This window comes from Scyliorhinus torazame, chromosome 2 (assembly GCF_047496885.1).
Source record: "Scyliorhinus torazame isolate Kashiwa2021f chromosome 2, sScyTor2.1, whole genome shotgun sequence".
NCBI classification, from domain to species: domain Eukaryota; kingdom Metazoa; phylum Chordata; class Chondrichthyes; order Carcharhiniformes; family Scyliorhinidae; genus Scyliorhinus; species Scyliorhinus torazame.
The window spans coordinates 205,346,260-205,372,949 of NC_092708.1; the positions used below are offsets into that span (position 1 = coordinate 205,346,260).

Below are 26,690 nucleotides of genomic sequence, written 5' to 3' on the forward strand. Positions count from 1 at the left end.
CCCATTGAGTCTTCTCTCCCATTCGATGTGATCAGGACTGATTTGATATGATGATCCTCAATTTCACTTTCCTGCCTTCTCCCCATAACCCTTGATTCCCTTACTGATTGTTTTATTTCTTTAAAGGTGTTTTTATAAATATATAAGTTGCTGTTATCAAGTGCCTGGAGTGGGCCTTGAACTCACAAACCTCTAACTTTGAGCCTTGGCCGAGACCAAGACGGACGAACACCCATCCTCTGTTTTAGAATCTCTAACCTAATCTGAGAAAATACAGCAGATGACATTTTTGTTGGTCTGAAACACAGTGCACACAGTCGCTCCCTTGATCTAGGCCCAAGTGAGCTTAGGTGGAAGCTAGTGAGAATGGTATGGCACGGTGGCACTGTGGTTAGCACTGTTCCCGAACAGCGTCAGGTACCCGGGTTCAATTCCCACATTGGGTGACTGTCTGTGTGGAGTCTGCACGTTCCCCCAGTGTCTGTGTGGGTTTCCTCTGGGTGCTCTCGTTTCCCTACACAGTCCAAAGATGTGCAAGGTAGGTGGATTGGCTGTGTTAAATTACCCCTTAGTGTCTAAAGGTTAGGCTGGGTTCCAGGGATAGGGCAGGGAAGTGGGCCTCGGTAGGATCCTCTTTGAAAGGATTGGTGCAGACTTGATGGGCCAAATGGCCTCCTTCTGCACTTTAATAATTCTATGATTCTGTGAATATTGCTGTCATGATGCAACTAAAATCCATAACCTACCTGGAAACACTATGTTGTTTGTCAAGTAGGAATGGAACACTCTGCACAATTATCTTAATCAAAGTGGGTGGACTCTCAGCCCTTCAGTGATCAGTTTACCCCCTCTGGCTTCCATGAATGGTGAACCTGTCTGACTCTATCATTACCTGCTCTTGATTTCGGTGGGTGGAGAGGGGAGGTTCCAGGGTGGGGAGGGGGGGTGTTGGCATCCGAGTGCCAGGCCTTCCAACTTTCAATGCCTCATGGTGGGAAGGTGGGATCAGGGGATTGAACTTGATGATCAATTATGATCATAATGAATGGCAAAGCAGGCTCAAAGGGCCGAATAGCCTCCTCCTGCTTCTATTTTCTATGTGCGTTTCAATGTATGTCATCTGGAAGTTGCTTGACCTACCAAGGGATCCTTGTCTGCTAGCTTGCTATGGCTCTGATCTGTGCAACTCTCTTTCCTCACTCACCCCCTACCATGTACTAGAAAACATGCTTGGAGCTTGGGGCTGAGATTTCTCAACATCCGTTCTGGTTTGACCCCATTGAGATTCAGCGTTCACTTGTGGGCACTGCACTTTGGGGAGGATCAGAGGGGCTGCAGTATGGTGTCAACAGGTGAGACTGGCCAGTGGGTATGAGGAGCTATAGCTGTTTTTATTTGTCTCCTCAAGACTTGGTTGAAGGTCCTGACCTCTCTAACAGTTTGAAGTCACGAGGTAAGCCTGGGCTGAAGAATTTCCGGTTCAGTTCATCATCCCAGAATATCAAACCCTACTAACTGGCCATGACACCATGACGCTGTTCTGTTTAATAAGTCTGGTGTCCTGCGCTCAACATCTGTACTGGCAACCTCTTCCAGCTATTGATCATCATCTGTCTCTACCCTCACTGCCTTTACTGAACTTGCTGTTCACCTTCTTCAGCTAGTGCCCTCCTGTGCTGCATTCCCCACCCCCTCTCACCCTTCTCCCCGTGTTGACTTTGTCTGTCCCATTAGGTATCGTGTATCTCTCTGGGGGTCGGTTTAGCTCAGTGAGCTGGACGATTGGTTTGTGATGCGGAGCGACGCTAACACCGTGGATTCAATTCCCCGTGCCAGCTGTGGGCAGCACGGTAGCACAGGGTCTCAGGTTTGATTCCCGGCTTGGGTCACTGTCTGTGCGGAGTCTGCACGTTCTCCCCGTGTCTGCGTGGGTTTCCTCTGGGTGCTCCGGTTTCCTCCCACAAGACCCGAAAGACGTGCTGTTAGGTAATTTGGACATTCTGAATTCTCCCTCAGTGTACCCGAACAGGTGCCGGAATGTGGCGACTCGGGGCTTTTCACAGTAACTTCATTGCAGTGTTAATGTAAGTCTACTTGTGACAATAAAGATTATTATAAAGGTTATCCATGAAAGCCTTGCCTTCTCAACCTCTCCTCTCCAGAGGTGTGGTGACCCTCTGGTTAGTCGCCACTAGTCCGCTCTCAAAAAGGTGAGAACAGCCTATGGTCCTGTGGGACGTTGGCAACTTTCATGTATCTCTGTACAGTCCCTTCAAAGGCATCCATTTTTGAGGTTGAAGAGCCCTAGGTTATCCAGTTTTCCTCAGTGCCTAAGGTAAAGATTGACGCTGGGTGCTCCATGCATTAAGCATGGCTCGGTGGTAGCGCTTCTCTCTGTAAAGCAGTTGAGTATGGGTTCAAGCCCCATTCACTTGGCCACACAATCTGATCTGACATTTCGGTGCCCTGCCTAGAGAGAGCTGCAATTTCAGAAGAGATGTTAAACTGCCTCCTCAAATGGATGTAGGAGATCCCACAGCAGAGGAGTTTTTCCTGTTGTCAGCACTGCTAATACGGATGACCTATCATTGCTGATGGTGGGAGCTTGCTGTGCACAAATCAGCTGCCGTGTCCCACACTACAAGAGCGATTACTCTTAGAAAATAACTTAATTGGCCGGGAAGCACTTTGGGGTGTCTTGAGCTTATGATAGGTGTACCTGGATGGATCTAGATTTCAACACCCCTTTCGAGTGAATGATGTGAACTGACTTGCGACTGCATCAAGCTGTGCAGCCACAATCCAACAGACAGACAGGCTGCCCTTTTGACCAGAGGGAGTTCTAAATGCTGACCTCTAATAAGTGTATAAATGCTTTTCAGATTATGGGAATGAAATGGAAACTCTAATTGGATCATACAGACTGCACACATTCCAATAAGCGGAGGGGATGGGGAAGTCTGACGGTACATTTCTGAATAGCTGACTATTTATTAAAAAATACCATCAAGTCCAAACTTTGGCGATTCTCAGTCTTCGCAGGGGCTGAATGAGACGCGAGTTCACTCGACCAATCTGACTGAGGCCCGGGTGCCAGGGTCGAACACTCCACTGCCTTTCAGACAAGAATTTGAAGCAACTGACTGCCCCAGAGACTGCTGCGAATTGTCCAGAGCTTGGATGGGACTGTGGTTTTTTTTTTTAAAAATCAGATGTCCAGAAGTGGAATTTCAGACACCAGAAATCCATTTTCCTTTCTGACAAAGTTATGGAATCATATGGCACAGCAGGAGGCCATTTGTTTGTCCCTTTGAAAGACTATCCCATTCAACCCACAGTCTCGGCTCCTTCCCAGAGTCTTGCAAATTTCCCCTTCACTAATACTTCTCTAACTCCTTTTGGAATCTCGTTGAATCTGCTTTCCGCCCCCCCCCCCCCCCCCCCCCCCCCCCCCCCCTCCCTTTACGGCAGTGTATTCCAGATCACAACAGCTCACTATGTTTGAACAAAAATTCTCAAATTTATATTCTCTGGCTGCTGCCCCTTCTGTCACTGGATACCATTTCTCTCTCGTTACTCAATCAAAACACCATATATCTTTATATATCTTTAGACACCTTCATTAAACCTTCTCTGCTCTCAAGGAGAACATTCTCATATTTTGCTTCCCCGTATATCGCCTTTGAATATTTTCAAGGCAGAGATAGATAGATTTTTGATGACCAATGGGGTGAAAGAATATCAGGGGTCAACGGGAGGTTACAATTAGATCAGCTATGATCTTATTGAATGGCGGAACAGGCTCGAGGGACCAAGTGGCCTACTCCTGCTCCTAATCCACATGTTCGTATATTCTCCAGCCTCTCTGCATAAGTGAAGTCCCTCATCCCTGGTACCATTCTAATAAATCTCATCCTCGCTAATGCCGTGACAACCTTCCTGAAGTGTGGTGCCCAGAACTGGACACACTAAACTGAGGTACATAGAATTAGAATTCCTGCAGAAGGAGGCCCTTTGACCCAGCAGTCTGCACTGATCCTCTGAAAGAGCACCCTACCTAGGCCTACTCTCCTTGCCCTCTCCCTGTAACCCCACCTAACCTCCACATCTTTGGACACTAAGGGGCAATTTAGCACAGCCAATCCACCTAACCTGCACATCGTTGACTGTGGGAGGAAACCGGAGCGCCCGGAGGAAACCCACGCAGATACAGGGAGAAAGTGTAAACAACACACAGACAATCACCCAAGGCCAGAATTGAACCTGGGTCCCTGAGGCTGTGAGGTAGCAGTGCTAACAACTGTGCCACCATGCTGCCCATGCTCTAACCATTGTTTGAGAAAGATATATCACAACTATCTTGCTTTGGTACACATGTGCCTCCTTTGAAAGGAATCCCATATTGTTTATCAAAATGATAATGGGTGGGGGTGGGGGGGGGGGGGAAGAGGGGGAGACATAGACGCTGAACTGGGGAAGGAGAGATAGATGCTGGGCATGTGGTGGGAGGAGAGAGATGGACAGTGAAGTGGGGAGGAGAGGGGAGATAGATGCTGAAAGGAGGTGTTCTGCCAAGTGGCCACCCAGTCTGCGTTTGGTCATCGCAGTATAGAGGAAACTGCATTGCGAGCAGTGAACTCATGGACCAAAGTAAATACCTGCTTCACCTGGAAGGAGTGTTATGGGCATTGTTCAGGGAGGAGGTGAAGAGCAGGTGTTATATCTCCTGCAATTGCATGGGATGGTGTGGTGGGAAGGGGATGAGATGATGAGGGTGAGAGAGTAGTGGATCAGGGCGTCATGGAGGGACTGGTCCCTTCAGAATGCTGTTGGGAGGGAAGGGGAAGATGTGTTTGGTGGCGGATTAGTTTATATTGCTGCATCTTGTCTAACAGTTAGCCATGTCTCACGCTGTGGGGACCTTCAGTTACAGTATTCCCATTGGTGCATAGAAATTGCTGGGAAAAGTCCCACGGTCCAACTAGCTTGTTTCTACTATCTTGTCATCAGAAGATGCAACAATAATGGAGTTCTTGACTAATCATAGGGATCAGTCTCAATCATTCGGTCTACAACAGAGCCAGACATGCGGTGAGCAACCTTAGCGGCGTAGAGCTTTGGAACCCGTCGGCCCAACACAGCAACAAAACCAATCTCAGGACACTCGGTCTTGATGATAGCCCTCAATGTCTGCTACCCCCTGTGTGGGGCAGTGCGTGAGATGAGATGGCAGAAGTGGCATCTGTTAATTTTTTTGGTGGTTTGGCTGATGTGGGTGGTGTTGAGAAGAATGAATGTGCAGCGTTGCGCGCAACTGCACACAATTGACAAGATGGGAAGGAGGGGGATTGAATTCAGATAAGTGTCTGCCAGGTTGTTCATCCAGCCAGCATGTACTGCAGTCTCGAATAAGCCCTTTCTTGCTCCCCCACCCCCTCCGGCCCCCATCAACTGATCGCTAAAGGTTACATTCCTCCATGACAAAATTCAAATGCCATTAAACGGTTGCTGGGCTGGCTTTGAACTGGCTGTACCCTGCAGTGCTGTGGTTATTACAAGACACTGCCTGCTGCCCAATATTAAATGTGACAGGAACAATGGGCTCATTTTATTCCACTTCTTTGGAGCTTTCAGTTGAAACAGATCATCAAAGAGCCTGTAAACTCTTTTTTCTTCTTTCTCTTCATCTCTGCCGTTGAACATCCTGTGTTTTTTTTTAACTGGATACTTTTCATTTAGTTTCCTGTGAATTTTATTTTCCTCTCTCCAGTCAGGATTGGGATCGCACTGTGCACTGTCACCTGGTCCAAGCTGTATGGTCACTGGCTACATACAATTTGATCTGGTTTGACGTATCCCTGGCAATTTCATTGCATGATCCATCCCCCTGCCCGAGTCTTTTTCATTCCATGTTGAAGATACTTTTATTGGGAACAGACAAAAGTGTGAAAGGGGGAAAAAAAATACTTGCTAAGGGATAAAAAATGCCCTGAATATTTTTCTTAATGTTTCTCATACCAATGGCCAGAAATGATAAATCTTTCATTTTTGGAGGCTGGTAGACAATCCAAGGAGTGAGAGTGGAATAAGGTAGTTGATTGACTGATCATCCTTCCCAACCCATAAGTCCAAATACCAATCGTTTCATATCAAACTATGCCTGAAATCTTGGCAAGGGGAAGGCCGGGTTCACAAGTCGACTCGTGACTCGCTTTGACAAAGAGTCATCCAGATTCGAAACGTTATCTCGTTTTTCTCTCCACAGATGCTGTCAGACCTGCTAAGATTGTCCATATTTTCGTTTTTTGTCACACGTTGACTGCTTTCTCAAAGTTTAGTAGGGTTTTTGGTCCCCTTTAACTTCAAACCACCTGATTTACTTTTAATTTAGCCAATTTGCAAAAGCTGCAGACATTCAGCAGACTGTGCAGTGTGGAAAATTCACCACAGCATTGCTCCTTCCAAGCTCGGGAAACTGTTGACAGGGGAAGTTTAGCATCTTTTATGCTTTCTCATGAATTGAAAGGCACAGATTTTCTCTGTCCTTTTTTCCCTTTATCTTGCTTTCTGCCTCTTTTTATTCTCGCTCTGCCTCTCTGTTTTCGCTTTCTGCCTCTGTTTCTTTCTCTATGTCTGTTTTCTCTCACTCTTTCTCTGCTTCTGTTCCTTTATTCTGCCTCTGCCTTTTTTTCTCTTTTCTGTCTTCTCTCTCCCTCCCTCTCTCTTTCTCTCCAGAGGGCCCCTTTTTTAAAAAAAACTAGACTAGCCAGTTCTAAAGCATTTAGATCACAACCTTGGTTTAACATTCCAGAGAGTGGGAGAGGTTGTGGGAACCGTATACCACGCCTTTACCCAAGGGTGTGCCCCATGCCTGGAGTGACAGGCCCCTAACAAGTACTTTGGCTGCCTCGGGGCCTAAGAAAAGACAAGTGACACCAGCTCTGGGGAATTGGCTGGACTATTTGAATCCAGTACTGCCCTTTTACCTTGGAGCTACATAGATTTGACCCTGACTCAGGCCTGCTGGTCCTCTCAGCCTCGAGGCGTTAACTGTCCAGAATGAAGCAAAACCAAGCTACTCCACTTGGAAGTCTGGCCATATATCCTCATACTTTCACGAAGTTTTTTTTTAGCATATCTTCACGACATAGTATGAAGGTGGTGGAAGAATTTCTGGGCTGATTATCAGCCCATTGAATCACGCTGTGGCTAACAAAGTCCTGACATGGGACATAAACCCAGAGTTAGAGGTAGAGGCGTCAGCATTGGGCCTCAAATTTTTGATCTTGTATAAATAGTGAGGATGATCTCTCTTTATATAGCTACTTTCATTACCTCGGGGCATTTGCAAGCACTTTTTGAAAGTCCATAGCATACCTACAGTGCAGAAGGAGGCCTTTCGGCCCATCGGGTCTGTACCGACCTGCTGAAAGAGCACCATATGTAGGCCCTATCCTCCAAACCCCACCTAACTTGCACATCTCTAGATTCTAAAGGGTAACTTTATCATGGCCAATCCACCTAACCTGTACATCGTTGGACTGTGGGAGGAAACCGGAACATCCGGAGGAAACGTACACAGACACTGGGAGAATGTGCAGTGCAAATCTTACACAGTCACCCAAGGCCGTAATTGAACCTGGGTCCCTGGCATTGTGAAACAGCAGTGCTAACCACTGTGCCACCATGTCACATAATTCATATTGAAATGTCAGATACCTGACAACCAATATGTGCACAAAAAACTCCCACAAACAACAGCGTGATTACGGCCAGGTAGTCTGTTTTAATGATGTTGGCAGATTGACCAGGACAATGGGGAGAACGTTCCTCACTCTTTAAAGTGCCACCAGGCTTTTTGCCTCCACCAGGGAAAACTAGTTAGAAATATAAAAAACAGACAGTGAGTTTCTTCTGGTATTTAAAAAGGAAAAGAGTAACTAAAGTGAGTGTCGGTCCTCTCGAGAGGGAGTCTGGAGAATTAATGATGGGAAATAAGGAAATGGTGGATGCATTGAACAGAAGTTGCGTCTGTCTTCACTATAAAAGGTACAACTAACATCCCAGAAATAATTATAAATCAAGAGGCGCAAAGCAGGGAAGAACTTAAAACAGTGACGATCACCAGGGAAAGGGTATCAATCGTAAAATCATAGAATCCCTATGGTCCAGAAGGAGGCCATTCGGCCCATCGAGTCTACACCAATCCTCTGAAAGAGCACCCTACAGCGGCCCACTCCCTGTCCTATCCCCGTAACCACACCTAACCTGCAGATCTTTGTGGGGGGAAACTGCAGCACCTAGAGGATACCCACACAGGAAATTATTATAAATCCATGCGGGTACTGGGAAATTCTTAGAACTAAAGGCAGACAAGTCCCCATGATCCTGATGGACTTCATCCTAGGGTCTTAAAAAATGTGGCTGCTGAGATAAGCCGATGCATTAGTTTTAATTTTTCAAAATTCCCTCTGTTCTGGAAAGATTGAAAAAAAACAATCATAGAATAGAATTATCGAATCTCTACAGTGCAGAAGGAGGCCATTCAGCCCATCAAGTCTGCACCGGCCCTTGGAAAGAGCATCCTCCTTAAGCCCACGCCTCCACCCTATCCCTGTAATCCCATTACCCCACCTAACTTTTTTGGACACTAAGAGGCAATTTAGCACAGCCAATCCCCCTAACCTGCACATCTTTGGACTGTGGGAGGAAACTGGAGCACCCGGAGGAAACCCAAAAGGACACGGGGAGAACGTGCCAACTCCACACAGATAGTTACCGAAGGCTGGAATTGAACCCGGATTCCTGGAGCTGTGAGGCAGCAGTGCTAACCACTGTGCCGCCATGCATACCTCTGTTGCCATGTTGATTTGAGGGATAATTATCAGTCAGAACAACACGGATAACCCCCTGCTCCTTTTCCAAAGTGCCATTTATGCCCGCCTGAGTTTACCCTCTCATCTGCTAGATGGCGCCTCTGACAGTGCAGCACTCCCTCAGTACTGCACTGGGGTGATGACCTGGGAAATGTACTAGAATCTCTGGTGTGGACTTTGAACCAACACCCTTCTGACCCAGAGGTGAGATGCCAAAAACGTAACCACAGCTCACTGCTGTTCGCTCCAGCTCTTGCTCTTGACAAAATGAAAGCTGTGCTGACGTGACCTACTATGCACTGCAGGGCTGGGTAATCGCTCTCCACCGAGATTGACACACAAAAGCTTCGACCGTATTTGGATTTAATTCCGTTGCCTTTTGTCTGCTGTTCATTTTAAACAAATGTAATTCTTCTTGTTGAACTAGCAGACAAAGGAATGAATGTATTAAATATTCGGACGCTGGTCGGACGGTGTCCATTTGAGGTTTATGTGCATTTTTATTTGAAGAGCAAATAAATCTATTGCACAGCCCAGCTTTGCCAGCTGTTCTAGAGCAATGTGTGTCCTCCACTAAAGCCCAGTACAAGCAATTTTACCTGTAACACATCCGTTCCACCTTGAATAGATTGAGTTGTGTTCATTGTCTTGTTATACTACTACCTAAATAGCTAGAGTGAGACAGAATGTGGTTGCAATATTGTCGGAACAGCTAACCCTGGAGACACTCAACAGGTCAAGAAATATGAGTAGATCAACATTGACCAGTGAATTAACTATCCGTGGCTCATTGGTGATCCAGACTTTGCCAACCCTATTTCTGATTAAATAAGAATGAGCAAGGACACTACTGTCAGACGTTTGATTTCAGCGCTCATTCACTGCTGTCGAAGGTGGATTTGAAACTTTTTCTGAGTTTGTTGGTAAAACGATGAGGCAAAAATGAGGATGTTTTTGATCGTGAAGAGCTTTTACATCCTTGGCAGATGTATGTTAAATAAATGCAGATGTGAAGCACAGTTTCTTTGAATATAAGATGTCAACAACAGTTAGCGGGTACAGTGTAAACAGTGTCACCGAAGCCACTCCTATTGACGAGTCGGCAATTCCTATTGGACTGCACATTAGAACATGAGAAATAGGAGCAGGATTTGGCCTTTTGGCACTTCGAAACTCCTGCTATAGGAGATAGATTAGGAATCCAAGTGAGTAACTCACCACCTGATTTCCCAAAGTCTGCCCACCATTTACAACACACAAGTCAGGAATATGATGGAATACTCTCTACTTGCCTGGATGAGTGCAGCTCCAGCAACATGAAGAAGCTCAACACCATCCAGGACAAAGCAGTCCACTTGATTGGCACCACTTCCACAAATATTCATTCCTGTCACCACCAACGCACCGTGGCAGCTGCGTGTACCATCTACAAGAACTCACCAAGATTCCTGAGGCAGCACTTTTCCAAACCCACAACCACTACCATTTGAAGGACAAGGGCAGCATACCTGGAACACCACACCTGGAGGTTCCCCTGCAAGTCACTCACCATCCTGGCTTGGAACTATATCGCCGTTCCTTCACTGTTGCTGGGTCAAAGTCTTGGAATTCCGCCCCTAATAGCACTGTGGGTATAACTGTACCGCAGGGACTGCAATGGTTCACTTGATAGAACAAAGAAACAAGAGGGGCTTCCAGAGCCTGCCCTGAGGTAGAGGAGATGGCCATTTTTGTCCTGGGTCCAAGAGGGAGGCCATTTAGCCCGTTGAGCACCTGAAATGTTGAATACATTTGTGGTAGCCCACCAAAACCGAGATGTATTTTGGAGTTCGGAGAGAAAGGTTGCAAATGTTCTTTTGCAGCAGGTAAATTGGGCAGCCTTGCCTCTGCTGAGCAAAGAAATAACCAAATAATGTGACCATACAAAGTAACCATCTAATCTGACTGGCTGCGATTTGATCTCCTGGATTTGACCTATCGGTTTTCTTTCTTTCCCTAAAATAAAATAGGGCTTGTAATCCTATTTGAATCAAAATGAATCCTTACGGAAGAAGTTAATAGAATGAAAGTGGGCTGTGATCCGAGGGAGCTGCTGCCTTATTAGCTGATGTGCTGCGACATCAGGGAAGCTGCTTCTTTCTTTCCCCCCCCCCCCCTTGCTCCCTCCGCCAGTCTAATCCTATTAGTAGCCAACTGCTGCTGATTGATTGTGTCTGGCTTGTCTGTGCAGTGTGGAAATCCAAATTTAAATGTCTCTCCCGATGAACATATTCCAGCCAGAAATTTGTGCATGGTGATAAAACCCAGCGAAGCCTCCACTGCAGACTCCCCTGGCTCACACACTTGCTCTCTGGGCAGCGGCCCCTTTCACATCTTCTGCGGGAACACTTGGAACAGACCGGTTTGGACAGCCATCTTGTGGAGATAAACGACAGTCATTGGGTCCTGATGTAATTTGAAGGCCAATTACTGCAGCTCCTCCCCACCCCTTACATCCACCAACCTTGTTAGTTTTATTTATCACTGGGGGTGGGGAAGAGAGAGAACAATGGGTTAAATTCATCAGAATAGGAGGAGGCCTTTCAGCACCTCAAGCCTGTTAATGCTGTTCAATTCTGATGGCTGATCTGTATCTTAGAACCATAGAATCCCTACAGTGCAGAAGGTGCTATTCGGCCCTTCAAGTCTGCACCAACCCTCTGATAGGCCACCCTACTGTGGCCAACTCCCCCGTCCTATCCCATACCCCACCTAACCTACACATCCCTGGGCACTAAGACACAATTTATCAGGGCCAATCCACCTAACTGGTACATCTTTGGATTGTGAGAGGAAACCGGAGCACCCGGAGGAGACCCATGCAGACACTGGGAGAACGTGCAAACTTCACACAGTCACCGAAGACAGCAATTGAACCCAGGTCCCTGGTGCTGTGAGGCAGCACTGTGCCATTTAGCCACATGTGTTCCAGATTTCCACTCCTACAACACGATCATCATTTCTGAAACAAACTTTCTATTTCAATTTAAACGTCCCCCACCTGCAGCGATGGGATTTGAACTTGCATCTCCAGAGCATTAATCTGGACCTCTGGATTGATCCAGTAACATTACGGCTATGCTGCCGTCCTAATTCAATTGGCCACCTAAAACAGCTCTCAGCGTTACACTTAACACCCTCAGGAAGTGCTCCCTGACATTGTCCCTGAATGCAAAGGGTAAGAAGCAGCTAGGGAATGGTGTGGGAAAGAGGGCACTAAAAGTGGTTATCTGAGAACAAGTAGTAATAATAATAATAATCGCTTATTGTCACAAGTAGGCTTCAGTGAAATTACTGTGAAAAGCCCCGAGTCGCCACATTCCGGTGCCTGTTCGGGGAGGCCAGTATGGGAATTGAACCAGCGCTGCTGCCTTGTTCTGCATTACATGCTAGCTGTTTAGCCCACTGTGCTAAACCAGCCCCGAAATAGTAAGAAACCAGTGTTGTTTGAAGGGGCAATGAGAGGGCCTGCTGGGTAAGTATATTAGTGCATCAAACTGGAGCTAGCTTTTACCTTTTTGATACTGTGATTTCGAAATTGGTTTTGGGATCTTTTCCCCCTTTGACCCCTCTACCTCACTTTGAAATGAAGTATTTTCTCACAAACGTTTGTGCTAGGATTTTGGGGTCTCTTGCCATATGGAGGGAAAAAAGACATTTGCATTCCTGAGAGCTTGCAAAGCACATTATGAAAGTATTTGTCACTGTTGGAAAGAAGGAAACCTGGGTGCCGTTTTGCACATACAGATGCCTGAAGCAGCAATGACATGATGACCAGATAATTTTTAAAAAAATGATATTCGAGGGATAAATATTGTCCTGGACTCTTGAGGAGAATTCTCCTGATTTTCTTCTTCGAAGTGGTGCATTACGATTTTTCCATACACTTGAAGGGGCACATATTTAACGGGCACTTCCAACGATGCAGCACTCCCTCGGCCCTGCACCGGAAGGTCAGCCTAGATGTTGCACTCAAACCTCTGGAGTGGGGTTTAAATCCACAACCTTCCGGCTGGGCAGCAGGAGCGTTGCCTTGTGGAAAGGCTGTTGTCTTGTGGAAAGGGAGACCGTCAAAGAGAACACCAGTCTCAAAAACATACAGTTTGTGGTTAGTTTGGCCCTAGAATGAGGGCCAACCTTACACCCAAGGAACTGATAATGTCGCTCGCTGAGCCAAGCTAACACCCAAACAGCAACTTGTATTTCAGTAGCGCCCTTGACATCGTGAAAATCCCAGTGTGACTTCACAAGAATGTAATCAAACAAAATTTGAACATGACTCGTGCAAGAAGATATTAGGACCGGCCAAAGAGAGACGGTTTTAAGAGGTATCTTGGAGGAGGAGGAAGAGGAGGAGGAGCAGTGGAGAGGTGGGAAGATTTATAGGGAAAGAATTCCAGAGCTCCAGTTTTTCTCTGGGTGCTACGGTTTCCTCCCACAGTCCGATGTGCTGGTTAGGTGGGTTAGCCATGCTAAATTGCTCCTTATTGTCTAAAGATTAGGTGGGGTTGCAGTGATGGGGCAGGGTATTGGACCTAGGTGGGGTGCTCTTTCGGAGGGTCGGTGCAGATTCGATGGGCTGAATGGTCTCCTCCTGCACTGTAGGAATTCTATGAACTTGGCCGCTGAAGTCCAGTCACCAATAGTCGGGAGTGGGAAGGAAATCAGGGACGCACAAGAGACCAGGGGCTGGATTCTCTGCCGGCGGGATCCTCCGTTTTGCCGGCAGCTCGGGAGTTTCCCGACGTCGTGGGGCTGCCCCACAATGGGAAACCCCATTGACCAGCCGGTGTAACGGAGCATCCCACCGGCGGGGTGAAACAGAAATGTGGCACAGCGGGACGGAGAATCCAGCCCTTGAATTGTAGACATGAGTGATCTCGGAGGATTGCAGACTGGAGGAGGTTACAGAGACGAGGAGTAAGAGTTATGTGGAGGAAGATATGGTTTGATGCCCCCCCCCCCCCCCCCCCCCCCGCCCCCACCTCCAAAAACACACACAATCCCCTAGGAAGTTACAAAAGCTCAAAGCAAGGCTTTTGTCTTTGTTGTAGCGTAATTAAAATCTATTTAATTTTCTTTAGTACTGGTCTGCGGTGACACAAGTCCCATTTCATTAAATGCCTTGGTTGCCAGAAAGATCTGTTAATTTTGAATAGCTTCCCTCCTAATTGCTGTGTAATCTTTCTGCTGGGAAGCATTCTGTGTGCCCACTTTGTGTTGGGCATGGGAGTTGAGGGGCTTTGCAGCTGGTTGTCTGGTGGGATCAGCAGTGTAGTGGAGAGGCAATTTAAACATTTCGCAATGCTGTGCAAAGGCACCGTCCAAATCCTTGCACGTCATTTTGTGTTGAAAAGCTGCTCTTAGGCATTCAGATCACTGAATCTGTGCACTCGCAGGGCCTGTTTCATTTAGTCACGTTGTGTACTGTTATGACACCAGTCAATGCCCTATTCTCTTTAGCTGTGAAATCACGCGTGTGTTTTTGTTAACTGTCACTAACCGGCCACACACTGTGCTCTGATAGGGTACAATGCTGCTTGACATTCATTCTGTTCCCACCCAATGTCACACACTGCTAACTATTGGCCTGATACAGTAGGAGATGCTTGAAGTTCCTGTATGGGAAAGGAAAGAGGCCCAGCATTTGCGACTGGCTCAGAACTCCTGCAATTTTCATCGGAAATGTTACTCTTAATACCGTTGCAATCCAAATGGCAAAGGCAGATTTAGATCTCATCTATAACACGTTTCAGAGTTGGCAAATACAGGGGAGTGGGAGGGTGGAAGTGTAACTCCAAGATCTGTTTTAGGAGACCTGAGTGCTGCTTCCTTTGGGAAAGGCAACATGGTTGTAATGTTACTGTATGAATTCTGAGGCCTGGAATAATACTGCGGAGATACAAGTTCAAATCCCATCACTACAGTTCGGGAATTAAAATTCAATTGATGAACAAACCATGAAACCATAGAATTTACAGTGCAGAAGGAGGCCATTCAGCCCATCGGGTCTGCACTGGGCCTTGGAAAGAGCACCCTACTTAAGCCCTGGCCTCCACCTAGCCCCGTAACCCAGCAACCCCACCTCACCTTTTGGATACTAAGGGGCAATTTATCATGGCCAATCCACCTAACCTGCATATCTTTGGACGGTGGGAGGAAACCGGAGCACCCGGAGGAAACCCACGCACACAGGGGGAGAACGTGCAGACTCCGCACAGATAATCACTCGAGGCCGGAATTGGACCCGGGTCCCTGGAGCTGTGAGGCAGCAGTGCTAACCACTGTGCCGCAGTCACAGTAATCATGAAACCTCCAGATTGTTGTAAAAAAAAATCTGCTTCACTAATGTCCTTTAGGAAAGGAATCCTGCTGTCTTTATGTGGTTTGGTCTATATGTGACTCCAGGCCCACAGCAAAGCGGTAGACTTTTAGCGACCTCTGGAATGGCTAGCAAGCCTCTCACTGGGTAGAACCCCTCGCATCATCATAGGCACTGGAAATAGCAAATGTGCACCCTGTTCTGTCAATCCTACAAGGTCCCCCGTGTCAAAATTGGGAGAGCTGTCCCGCACACTGGTGAAGAAATAGCCTGACCTAGTCATACTCACAGAATTGTACCATACAGCCAATGTGCTAGATGTCCTCATCCCCATATCTGGGTACGTCCTGTCCCACAGGCAGGACAGGCCCACCAGAGGAGGTGAACAGTGGGATGCTGTAACCCTGGGAGTCCTCCACATTGACTCTGGACCCCATGAGGTCTCATGGTATCAGGTCAACTACTGGCTCCCTCTGCCCATGACAGTATTGGTAGAAGTGACCAGCGTACAGTCCTTGTGGAGACAAAGTTCCGACTTCACACTGAGGACGCCCTTCATCGTGTTGTGTGCAACTACCACCGTGCTAAAGATGGTAAATTTCAAACAGACTTAGCTACTCTAAACTGAGCATCCGTGAGGCACTACAGACCATTGTCAACAGCGACATTGGATGCAACACAATGAGTAACCTCATGGTCTGGCATATCCTCCACTCTACCATTACCATCCAGCCAGGGATCAACCCTGGTTCAATGAAGAGTGCAAGAGGGCATGCCAGGAGCAACACCAGGCACACTTGAAAATGTGGCGTCAACCTGGTGTAGCTACAACACAGGACTGCATGTGTGCAAAACAGTATAAGCAGCATGTGACAACAATAAGTAATCACACAGCCATCAGATCAATGCTCTGCATTCCTGCCATGTTCACTCATGAATGATGGTGAACGATTCAGTACAAACAGGAGGATGCTCCACATACATCATCAGCTTCAATGATGGAGGAAGCCCAATGCAAAAAAAAAACAGGCTGAAACACTTACAAAGAGCTTCAGCCAAAAGTGCCAAGTGGATGATCCAACTCAGTCTCCTCTAGCATCACTGATGCCAGTCTTCAGCAAATTTGATTCACTCCACATGATATTATGAAACATGGGGGTAGTGATAATGCCACTGGACGGGTAATCCAGTTACCCAGACTAATGCTCTGTGGACATGGGTTCAAATCCCACCATTATAGCTAGTGGAATTTAAATTCAAATAATTAATTTAACAAAAATCTGGAATTGAACGCTCGCCTCAGTAAATGGTCACCATTTACTATCGTTGATTGTTGTAAAAACCCATCTGGTTCACTAATGTCCTTCAGGGAAGGAAATCTGCCACCTTTACCTGATCTGGCCTAAATGTGAATCCAGACCCACAGCAATGTGGTTGACTCTTTGACTTTACAAGCCACTCGTTTCCAAGGGCAATTAGGGATGGGCAACAAATGTTCACCTTGCCAATGATGCCCACATTCCATGAAAGAATTTTTAAAAAACAGCAGAAGGCACTGTATATATAAAGCCTATGGACCCCGACAACATTCCAGCAATAGCACTGAAGACGTGTGCACCAGAATTCGTTACGCCCCTAACCAAGCTGTTCCAGTACAGCCACAACACTGGCATCTACCTGATATTGTGGAAAATTGCCCAAAAGTCTATTTTCAATCATCAGGAAAGTGATGGATGGTGTCGTTGACAATGCTATCAAGTGGCACTTATTCAACAATAACCTGCTCACTGACGCTCAGTTTGATGCTCAGTTTGGGTTCCGCTCAGCTCCAGACTGCATTACAGCCTTGGTCTAAACATGGATGAAAGAGCTGAACTCCAGAGGTGAGGTGACAATGATTGCCTTTGGTATCCAAAGTAAAGTAAATGAGAATCGGAGAAACCCCGTCATTGGTTGAAGTCATAACTGGCACACAGAAAGATGATTGTGATTGTTGGGGGTCCAATCACCTCAGCCCTAGGACACCACTGCAGGAGTTCCTCAAGGTAGTGTCCTAGGTCCAACCACCATCAGCTGCTTCGTCAATAACCTTCCTTCAAATGTGAGGTCAGAGGATGTTCGCTGATGATTGCACCATTTGCGACTCCTGCAAAAATCACATGACCTTATTTGAAAAAGAGAGCAGTTGAGTTCTAATCAGTATCCTGGCCATTATCAAACCCTCAACTATCACCACAAAAAAATAATTAACTGGCCACTTATCTCAGTTGCTGTTTGAGAGGTCTTGCTGTGTACAAAATAGCGATGAAAACAGTGACCACATCTTAAGTTTTACTGATGCTTGCCCACTCATAGTCAGGGATCATTTAAAAAAAAAAAAATTTAGAGTACCCAATTCATTTTTTCCAATTAAGGAGCAATTTTAGTGTGGTCAATCCACCTACCCTGCACATCGTTTTGGGTTGTGGGGGTGAGACACACACAGACATGGGAAAACTCCACACGGACAGTGTCCCAGAGCCAGGATCGAACCTGAGCCCCCGGTCCGAAAGGTAGCAGTCCAACCACTGCACCACTGTGCTGCCCCCATAGTCAGGTATCATGGGATCATTTACAGCCACCTGAATTGCCTCATTGAGGGGGCATCAGTTTAATGTATTTCATACTTACCGACCTTTTTAATCAGTAAGGGAACCAAGGGTTATGGGATAAGGCAGAAAAGTGGAGTTGAGGAGTATATCTGATCAGCCATGATCTCATTGAATGGCTGAGCAGACTTGATGGGCCAAATGGCCTACTTCTACTCCTTATGGATATCAACAGGTTTGTTGCTGGATGAAACTTAAAAATTCCCTATTTTGAACTCCCTCTACCAGACAGCAGGATTGTCTTTGACACAATAGGAAAGAATTAATTGCTTTTTTTAATCACCAGTGGAAGAGACGTACAGCTCTTTGGACTGAGATTTAATTAAAAGCTGACCTTTCTAGATTTTCCCCATGAGATTGACCAGCAGCAAGTGCTGAGACATTGGAAAGGAATAGGCTCCACTGTCGAGTCTGGAAAGTCACAGCTGGAAAGTTCTGGCTACTCGTGGTTGGAGAAGTTTGCTGAGAATCAGAAGGCCATAACCTTCACTTTTCCCCTCATCTTTGACCTTGTAACCCTTTGTTTTTCAGGGCTGAGCTTCTGGTATTTATAGGTCAGATAACGTGGGAAGCACGGTAGCATGGTGGTTAGCACAATTGCTTCACAGCTCCAGGGACCCAGATTCGATTCCCCGCTGGCTCACTGTCTGTGCGGAGTTTGCACGTTCTCCCCGTGTCTGCGTGGGTTTCCTCCGGGTGCTCCGGTTTCCTCCCACAGTCCAAAGATGTGCAGGTTAGGTGGATTGGCCATGCTAAATTGCCCTTAGTGCTGGGTGGGGTTGCTGGGTTATGGGGATAGGGTGGAGGTGTGGACTTGGGTAGGGTGCTCTTTCCAAGAGCTGGTGCAGACTCGATGGGCCGAATGGCCTCCTTCTGCACTGTAAATTCTATGTAATCTATGTAAAAAATGTGGAGTTGGAGGATGGAGAGATGGTGCTCAGTGAGGTAAAGGGTGGCACAGTGGTTAGTATTGCTGCCTCACAGAGCCAGGGACCTGGGTTTAATTCCGACCTTCGGTGACTATCTGTGTGAAGTTGGCATGTTCTCCCTGTGCCTGCCTGAGTTTCCTCACTATCCAAAGATGTGTAGGTTAGATGGGTTGGCCATGATCAATGCACAGGATTATGGGGAGTGGTCCGAGGTAGGGTGTTTTCTCGGTGGGTTGGTGCAGACTCGATGGGCTGAGTGGCTTCCTTGTGCACTGTACGGATTCTATGATGGGTAATACTCGATCAGACATCCCCTCCGACCCCATCCAGAGCCATTTAAGTCATGGAAGGGAGTGGGAAGCATTTCTTCTGAAGTGCCAGAGCGTGGAGAGGTGCCATCAGTGGTACTATTAGCTACCAACAGTTGTTAAACTTTTTATTCTGTCTGGTGATCGCTTGAGTGCGCGAGGGTCAGCCTAGGCTGTAGGCCCCATTTCACCTGCATTTATGCCAGTGCCTATTTTCTTAAAGAGTTACCTTGGCGGTAGTGTTTGCCACATGTGCTGTCCTTATTGGGAGTCGAGGCCCTGTGGCTTCGGTAAGTAGTGCCCCTGCCTCTGAGCCAGAAGCTCTGGGTTCGAGTCCCACGCCAGGAGCCCCATGTTGGGCCATGGAAAGTAGTGCTCATGTCACGGTTTAACAGGTTGGTAATCAACCTGATTACCCATCTAATACTCTCTAACTAATCCCCAACGGGGAGGAAAAGTGCGTGTAAAGGTATGGAACAAATAAATTATTGGGAACATGGGCAAGAAGTTAGAGTTTAGGATGAATGTGTGTGGGGATGACTTTGAAAGAAAGAAAGGCTTACTTTTTTGATGTCTTTTGCGACCTCGGGACAGCTAATGAAATACTTATTGAAATGTAGTCACTGTTGTGAGTGTAGAAAGCTCAGTGCTCAATGTATGCACTTGATTGAAACATTTTCAGATAATGAGGGATATTGACAGGGTGGGTGTGGAGAGGGTGTTTCCTCTTGTGGGAGAATCCAGAACAAGGATCGGTCATTTAGGACAGTGTTGGGGAGAAACGTCTTCTCTCAGAGGGTCGTAAGTCTCTGGAACTCTCGTCCTCAAAAGGCTGTGGAAGCAGAGTCTTTGAATATTTTGAAGGCAGAGCTAGATAGATTCTTGATTAACAATGGGGTTAAAGGTTATCGGGGGTTGACAGGAATGTGGAGCGAGGGTATAATCAGATTAGCCATGGTATGTTGAATGGTGGGGCACACTTGAGGGGCCGATCGGCGCCTCCTCCTAGTTCATATGTTCGTAAGATGCTACAAGCAGCCTTTAGATAAATGATGAGATCATCTGTTTGTGCTGTTGGTATATAGATAAATATTGGCCCAGATTGAGTCGTGTTGCGACTTTTTAATTTTACGTCCACCTGAGAGAGCAAATCGCTTCTCAGTTTAATGTCGCATCTGAAACCACAGCACCTTTGTTGGTGCAACACCCTGGCAGAACTGTACAGCCTAGGTTAGGTGCTGAGATAAGACTTGAAACCACAATCGTCTTACTCTGAGACAAAAGTGCTATCCACCTAGCCACAACTTATTGAATGGTGGAGCAGGCTCCAGAGGCCGAATGGCCTACTTCTCCTATTTTGTATGTTTGTAGGCAGTGTGTCGTGAAGGTTCTCCCACAGTGCAGGGAGCGAGCTCCAGGATTTTGACCCACCAACTATGAGGGGACAGCGATGCATGTCCAAGTCAAGGTGATGTGTGACGTGGAGGTGGCATGCACCAGTTGTCTTCTAGGTAGTGGTGTGTTGTTGATGTAGCATTGGTGAGTTGCTGCAGCACATCCTGTCGATGGTGCTCCATGCCCAGACAGTTGTGAGTCTAGTGGTACAACTTGCCCCGATATTGTCCAAAAGGTAACTGTGTATATTGGACAGTAATTACGACAAACACATAGTCGTGGCGGCACATCCTGTCTTGCTGATGCAGATTATTGTACACTATAAAGATCAGCTCATTGCATCTGTCAATCTAACTGCTGCTGGTATCAGCTGGATTGGGATTGATTTGCACTCCATAAACTTTAAATTAGGCCGAAGAATATAAAACATCTATAAAGGATTTACAATTGTCATCCCACTGCGAGATCACATTGCAACCTTTTAAATCAGTGCGTGTATATTGTTCTTGGGAGGCCCCCTTTCCATTTGCTGGGTAGCCAGGGGCAACCGGTGCATTTAATGTAATTGCTGTGTGAAGAACATTGCCACGAAAGGATTAAGAAGTCTGGTGTGTCACAGTTACTGAGATGGAGTTTAGGAGGGAGAGAATAAAAGGAACTTGTATCCTGTTCTGTAGCAGAATAATAAAGAATCCTTGCGTTCAAATCCCACCATGGCTCACACCCTCCCAATCTCTGTGACCACCTACAACCCTGAGATTTCTGCACTTCAGTTCGAGCATCTTTCATATCCCTGATTTCAGCCACTTCACTGTTGCGGCCATGCCTTCAAACGTCTAGATCCAGAGTTTTTGATTTCCCTCCCCGAATTGCTCTGGCCCTCGATCCTTTTAATATGTTGACCCAGCCTTCCACCCATTTATCTCTTTATATGCATATGTTAAAGTTGCTACATAAATGGCAGTTGTTATTCTTGAACATAGGATCTGCCACTTCCTGCCACCTCTGCTGTACGTGACATGCGTATGCCTCTGACTCGGCCACAGATGAGGAAATGGAGCAGGCGATGACACTACCTGGTTGGAGAGAGTTGGGTAAGGGTGGACTTCAGGCCTTCAGGTCCGATGCTTGTTTTGATGGCATACGTACACTGCAAACCTTTTAAAAAATAAATTTAGAGCACCCAATTATTTTTGCCCAATTAAGGGGCAATTTAGCGTGGCCAATCCACCTAACCTGCACATCTTTGGGTTGTGGGGGTGAAACCCTCGCAGATACGGGGAGATGTGCAAACTCCACACGGACAGTGACCCAGGGCCGGGATTCGAAACCGGGTCCTCAACGCCGCAGTCCCAGTGCTAACCACTGTGCCACATGCCGCCCGTTTATTAGCACTTATAACTCAATCCTCACGTGGTAACAACAAAAACTTGTATTTGTATAACATCTTCAACTTGAAAAGTTGATGCTTCACAGACGTATTACTTGAAGAAAAATTAATTAACACTAATCTGAAAGAAGATAGTGGGGGTGGTTCTGTGAGGAGTGGGGTGAGGTAGGTTTTTAAGATAGTCTTATTGAGAAGTTTAGAGAGGCAGTTTTAAAAAATTGTTTGTGTGTGTGTTGCTGGCTAGGCCCAGCATTTATTGCCCATCCCTAATTGCTATTGAGAAAGTGGTGACAGTCTGACTTCTTGACCTGCTGCAGTCCATGACATGCCCACAATGCTGCTGGGAAGGAAGCTCCAGAATTTTGATCCAGAAGGTAAGGCTTGGATGGCTGAGGGGAATGCTGCCATTGGTGGGTGAAGGGAATGGAAATGCTCAAGAGGCTGGATTGAGAGGAACGAGTAGCTTCTGAAAGGATACATGGATGGAGGCTGTTGCAGCAATGGTGAGGCCACAGAGAGGTTTGAACAGGGGAATGAAAAGTTGAAATTTAAAACATTGCTGGATGGTGTGGGGGGGTTGGGGTAATATAGATTAGCGAAAGGGTTAAGGGTCTTGGGTGAAATCAGGTTAAGACATAGGCGAGTATAGGTTTGGATGATCTGGTGTTTAATGAGCATGGATGATGAGGGACCAGCCAAGGAGAACATTGGAATGGTCACATTTAAAGGCGACAAAGGCATGGGTTAGGGTTTCAGATAAGCTATGCAAGTATCTTTCTAACATGTGCATTTCTATTTTTTTGAGGTTTGGCCAAAATGCTCAATGTCTCATACTCCACCAAAAAGCAGTTACTAAATCAAAATGTGCCCCTTCACCTCCGCCCCACTGTAGAAGGACCTACGGCACAGGCTCTATGTATATGCTCTTGTGTTGGACTCTGTCTAAGCAGATTAACAAAGTTATTCTCTCTGCTTGAATATGTTCTTAAAATGGAATTCAGTAGTAACTTCCTGCCAGTGATGCCTATATTTTTATTTTATTCCTCACCCTGTCCCACCAGACATGTCTTGAGTTGGAGCGATACCTTCAGACTGAGCCCAAGAAGCTGTCGGACCCGTTCCTAGAGGAGTTGGACTGTATGCTGAGTGCCTCAACCAGAGCTGGCGGTGAAGGGGAGCTGGCACACTCTTTGCAAGTCAGTCTTCCGCGGAGGCAGCCGGACATAAGTGAGCTGCCCTCCACCCCCACCTCCCCCCACAAACTGCAGCTGGAAATGCCCTTCGCCTTACAGACGACGGCGGAGCCCCCCTGCGAGGCCCTGACCTTGGTCAACCCCGCCCAGCTCAACGCCGTGACGTCCCTCACGCCGCCCTCCTCCCCAGAGCTTGGCAGACATTTGTTGAAGCCATCGCATGCCCTGGCGGCTGTGGATGACGCAACAGCGGTGAAAGTTGTCCAGAGGAAGGGCGGCCTTGGCCTGGTCAAGGCGATGAGTGAGAACGGACAGGGCGACCTTGAGACCTCGCCAGACAACAAGAAGAGGGTCCACCGCTGCCAATTTAATGGCTGTCGGAAAGTTTACACCAAGAGTTCACACTTGAAAGCCCACCAGAGAACACACACAGGTAGGCCAACTCTTCTCTTGGGCCTGTTTGGGGATCTGGGGGAGTGCAGCAAGCTGTCCTCTTACCATCGTTTTACAGAGGAAATTGGTCTTTTTAATTTTGGTTTCAGTATGTGGGGAAGTCCGAATAATGGAAACAATGCAATTAGAAAATCTTAGTATGATCAGACAAAGTCAACACTATTTTGTGAAAAGGAAATCTTATTTTTCAAATTTATTCGAGCGTTTTGTAGGTGTAATGAGTAGCGTAGATAAAGGGGAAACAGTAGATTTCATACACTTGGATTTCCAAAAGGCATTTGTTAAGGTGCCACATCAAAGATCCGTAAGTATGATAAGGGTTCAAGGAGTTGTCGGAACTATGTTAGCATGGATAGAGGATGGGTTAACAGATGGAAAGCAAAGAGTAGGGATAAACAGGGCATTTTCAAGTCGGCAGACTGGTACAAGTGAAGTGCTGCATGGATCAGTGCCAGCACCTCAGCTAGTTATAATTTATATTAAAGACTGAGATGAAGAGATAGAGAGTTATGTATCTAAATTTGATGATACAAAGCTAGGTGAGAATGCAAGCTGTGAGGAGGATACAAAGAGGCTACAAAGAGATATAAACACGTTAGGTGAGGGGGGCAACAAGGTGACAGATGGAATGAGGAAGTGAGATTTTTTAATGTTGGTCATAAGAATAGAGAAGCAGAATATTTTTTTAAAAGGCGTGAAACTTGTAAATGCTAATGTTCAGAGGGACTTGGGTGTACTTGTATAAGGAACATGAGAAGGTAGCATGCAGGCCCAGCAAGCAATTGAAATATAAACAAATTGACCTTTACTAAGAGGGGATTGAAGTACAAGAATAAAGAAATCTTACTGCAATTGCCATGGGGTTTTGAAATGAAATGAAATGAAAATCGCTTATTGTCACAAGTAGGCTTCAAATGAAGTTACTGTGAAAAGCCCCTAGTCTGCACATTCCAGCGCCTGTTCGGGGAGGCTGTTACGGGAATTGAACCGTGCTGCTGGCCTGCCTTGGTCTGCTTTCAAAGCCAGCGATTTAGCCCTGTGCTAAATAGACCACATCTGGAATACTTTGCAATTTTGGTCTTCATCTTTAAGGAAGGATATACTTGTATTGGAGGTGGTACAATGATGTTTTACCAGATTGGTCCCTGGGATAAGAGGCTTCTCCTATGATGAGGGTAAATTGAGTCAATGTTCTCTGGAATTTAGAAGAACGAGAGGTGATCTGATTAAAACATGGGGCTCTTTTAGCACAGTGGGCTAAACAGCTCACTTATGATGTAGAACAAGGCAGCTGCGTGGGTTCAATTCCCGTACCGGCCTCCTCGAACAGGCGCCGGAATGTGGCGACTAGGGGCTTTTCACAGTAACTTCATTGAAGCCTACTTGTGACAATAAGCGATTATTATTATTATTATTATTATTATTATTATTATTATTATTATTATATGCAGGATTCTGAAGGGGATTAAGAGCGTAGATACTGAGTGGCTCTTTCCCCCGGGTGGGGAATTTTGAACAGGGGCACAGTTTCAGGATAAGGAGACGATCATTTAAGTCCGAGAAGAGCAATTTCTTCACACTAAAGCATTGTGAATCTTTGGAACTCTCTACCCCAGAGGGTGTGGATGCTCCATAGTTGAACATGTTTATGGTGACAGTGAAGGAATGATGATATAGTTCCAAGGCAGGATGGAGTGTGACTTGGAGGACAACTTGCAGGTGGTGCTGGTTCCCATGCATCTGCTGCCCTTGTCCTTCTAGGTAGGAAAACTGGCAAGAATCAAGGGAGATGGGAAGATCACCCAGTGAAAACTGTGCACGTTAGTTATTGGCAATCCCACCATCATTGCTGGGATAAGACTGTTTCTTTGCATAAAAGCAAAAGACAGATTTTGAGTTTTAATTTGACCATGTCTCGAGTGATGGCTCCAGATTTTCTTTGTCCTCCAATCCCAGAGAGATTCTTTTTCTGCTCCCTATACCTGTGTCCTCCTCGTGGCCCTAAGTTCTGGAATTCTATCCCTAAACCTCTCCGTCTGTATTTCTCCTTTAGAAACTCCGTAAAACCTACAAATTTGACCAAGCTTTTTATCACCTATCTCAATTGGCAGGATTTTCTGCGCAACTGTTTTTTGTTCGCAGAGGTGGCCCACCAGCGGGATTGTCTGGGCCCGCCATTGTCAATGGCATTTCCTGTTGAATGCACCCCTTGTCGCCGGGAAATCTGAGGAGCTATTGGTGGGACTGGAATATCCCGCCGGCATGAAAATCAGTAAATTCCGTCCAATATCTCTTTATGTGGCTTAGTATCAAATTTTTATTGATAACACTCCTATGAAGCAACTTAAGATCTTTTACTACATTAGAAATGCTATATACAAGGGCGGCACATGGTGCAGTTGTTAGCACTGGGACTACGGCGCTGAGGACCCGGGTTTGAATCCCGGCCCTGGGTCACTGTCCGTGTGGAGTTTGCATATTCTCCCCGTGTCTGCGTGGGTTTTGCCTCCACAACCCAAAGATGTGCAGTGTAGGTGAATTGGCCACGTCAAATTGCCCCTTAATTGTAAAACAAATAATTAGGAACTCTAAATTTTTAAAAAAGAAATGCCGTATAAATGTGTTCCTATCTCCATCGAGACTAATAACTTTTAAAAAGAAATAAAATTAATAGCTGAAAGGTTGACACAATAGGGGCTGGTTTAGCACAGGGCTAAATCACTGGCTTTAAAGCAGACCAAGGCAGGCCAGCAGCACAGTTCAATTCCCGTACCAGTCTCCCCGAACAGGTGCCGGAATGTGGCAACTAGGGGCTTTTCACAGTAGCTTCATTTGAAGCCTACTTGTGACAATAAGTGATTTTCATTTCATTTCATAATCAGATTTCACATTTTAAGATGCTTACTGCAACAAAAAGCTTAAGGCACTAATGAGTAAACACCATCTTTGTGGGTGACTTATATTTTAAGCCACAGAACAGAATTCTCTTATTCTAATATGTGACTGAACTGAAAAAAAACAATTCCTGTCGATGTTCCATTGCCCTTTTTAGTAAGACATTCTAATCTCTGAGAATCACTCCAAAATGATTCTTATCTCCCAAAGGTTTACTTCTGGTCTCTTGCTTTCTCAGCCTG

The 26,690-nt window shown here is 46.3% G+C and overlaps 1 protein-coding gene and 1 long non-coding RNA gene across 2 annotated transcripts in view; one reads left to right on the forward strand and one right to left on the reverse strand.

Moving 5' to 3' along the window:
* The window catches only part of LOC140395351 (uncharacterized), a 133,662-nt gene that overhangs the window by 98,293 nt on the left and 8,679 nt on the right, over nt 1-26,690 (reverse strand). The window lies entirely within an intron of this gene.
* Nucleotides 1-26,690, forward strand: part of LOC140395346 (Krueppel-like factor 7) — a 116,548-nt gene that overhangs the window by 45,801 nt on the left and 44,057 nt on the right. The window contains exon 2 of the mRNA XM_072482989.1: nt 22,969-23,533. Coding sequence (XP_072339090.1) covers nt 22,969-23,533 — 565 coding nt within the window. The remainder of the gene's footprint in view (nt 1-22,968; nt 23,534-26,690) is intronic.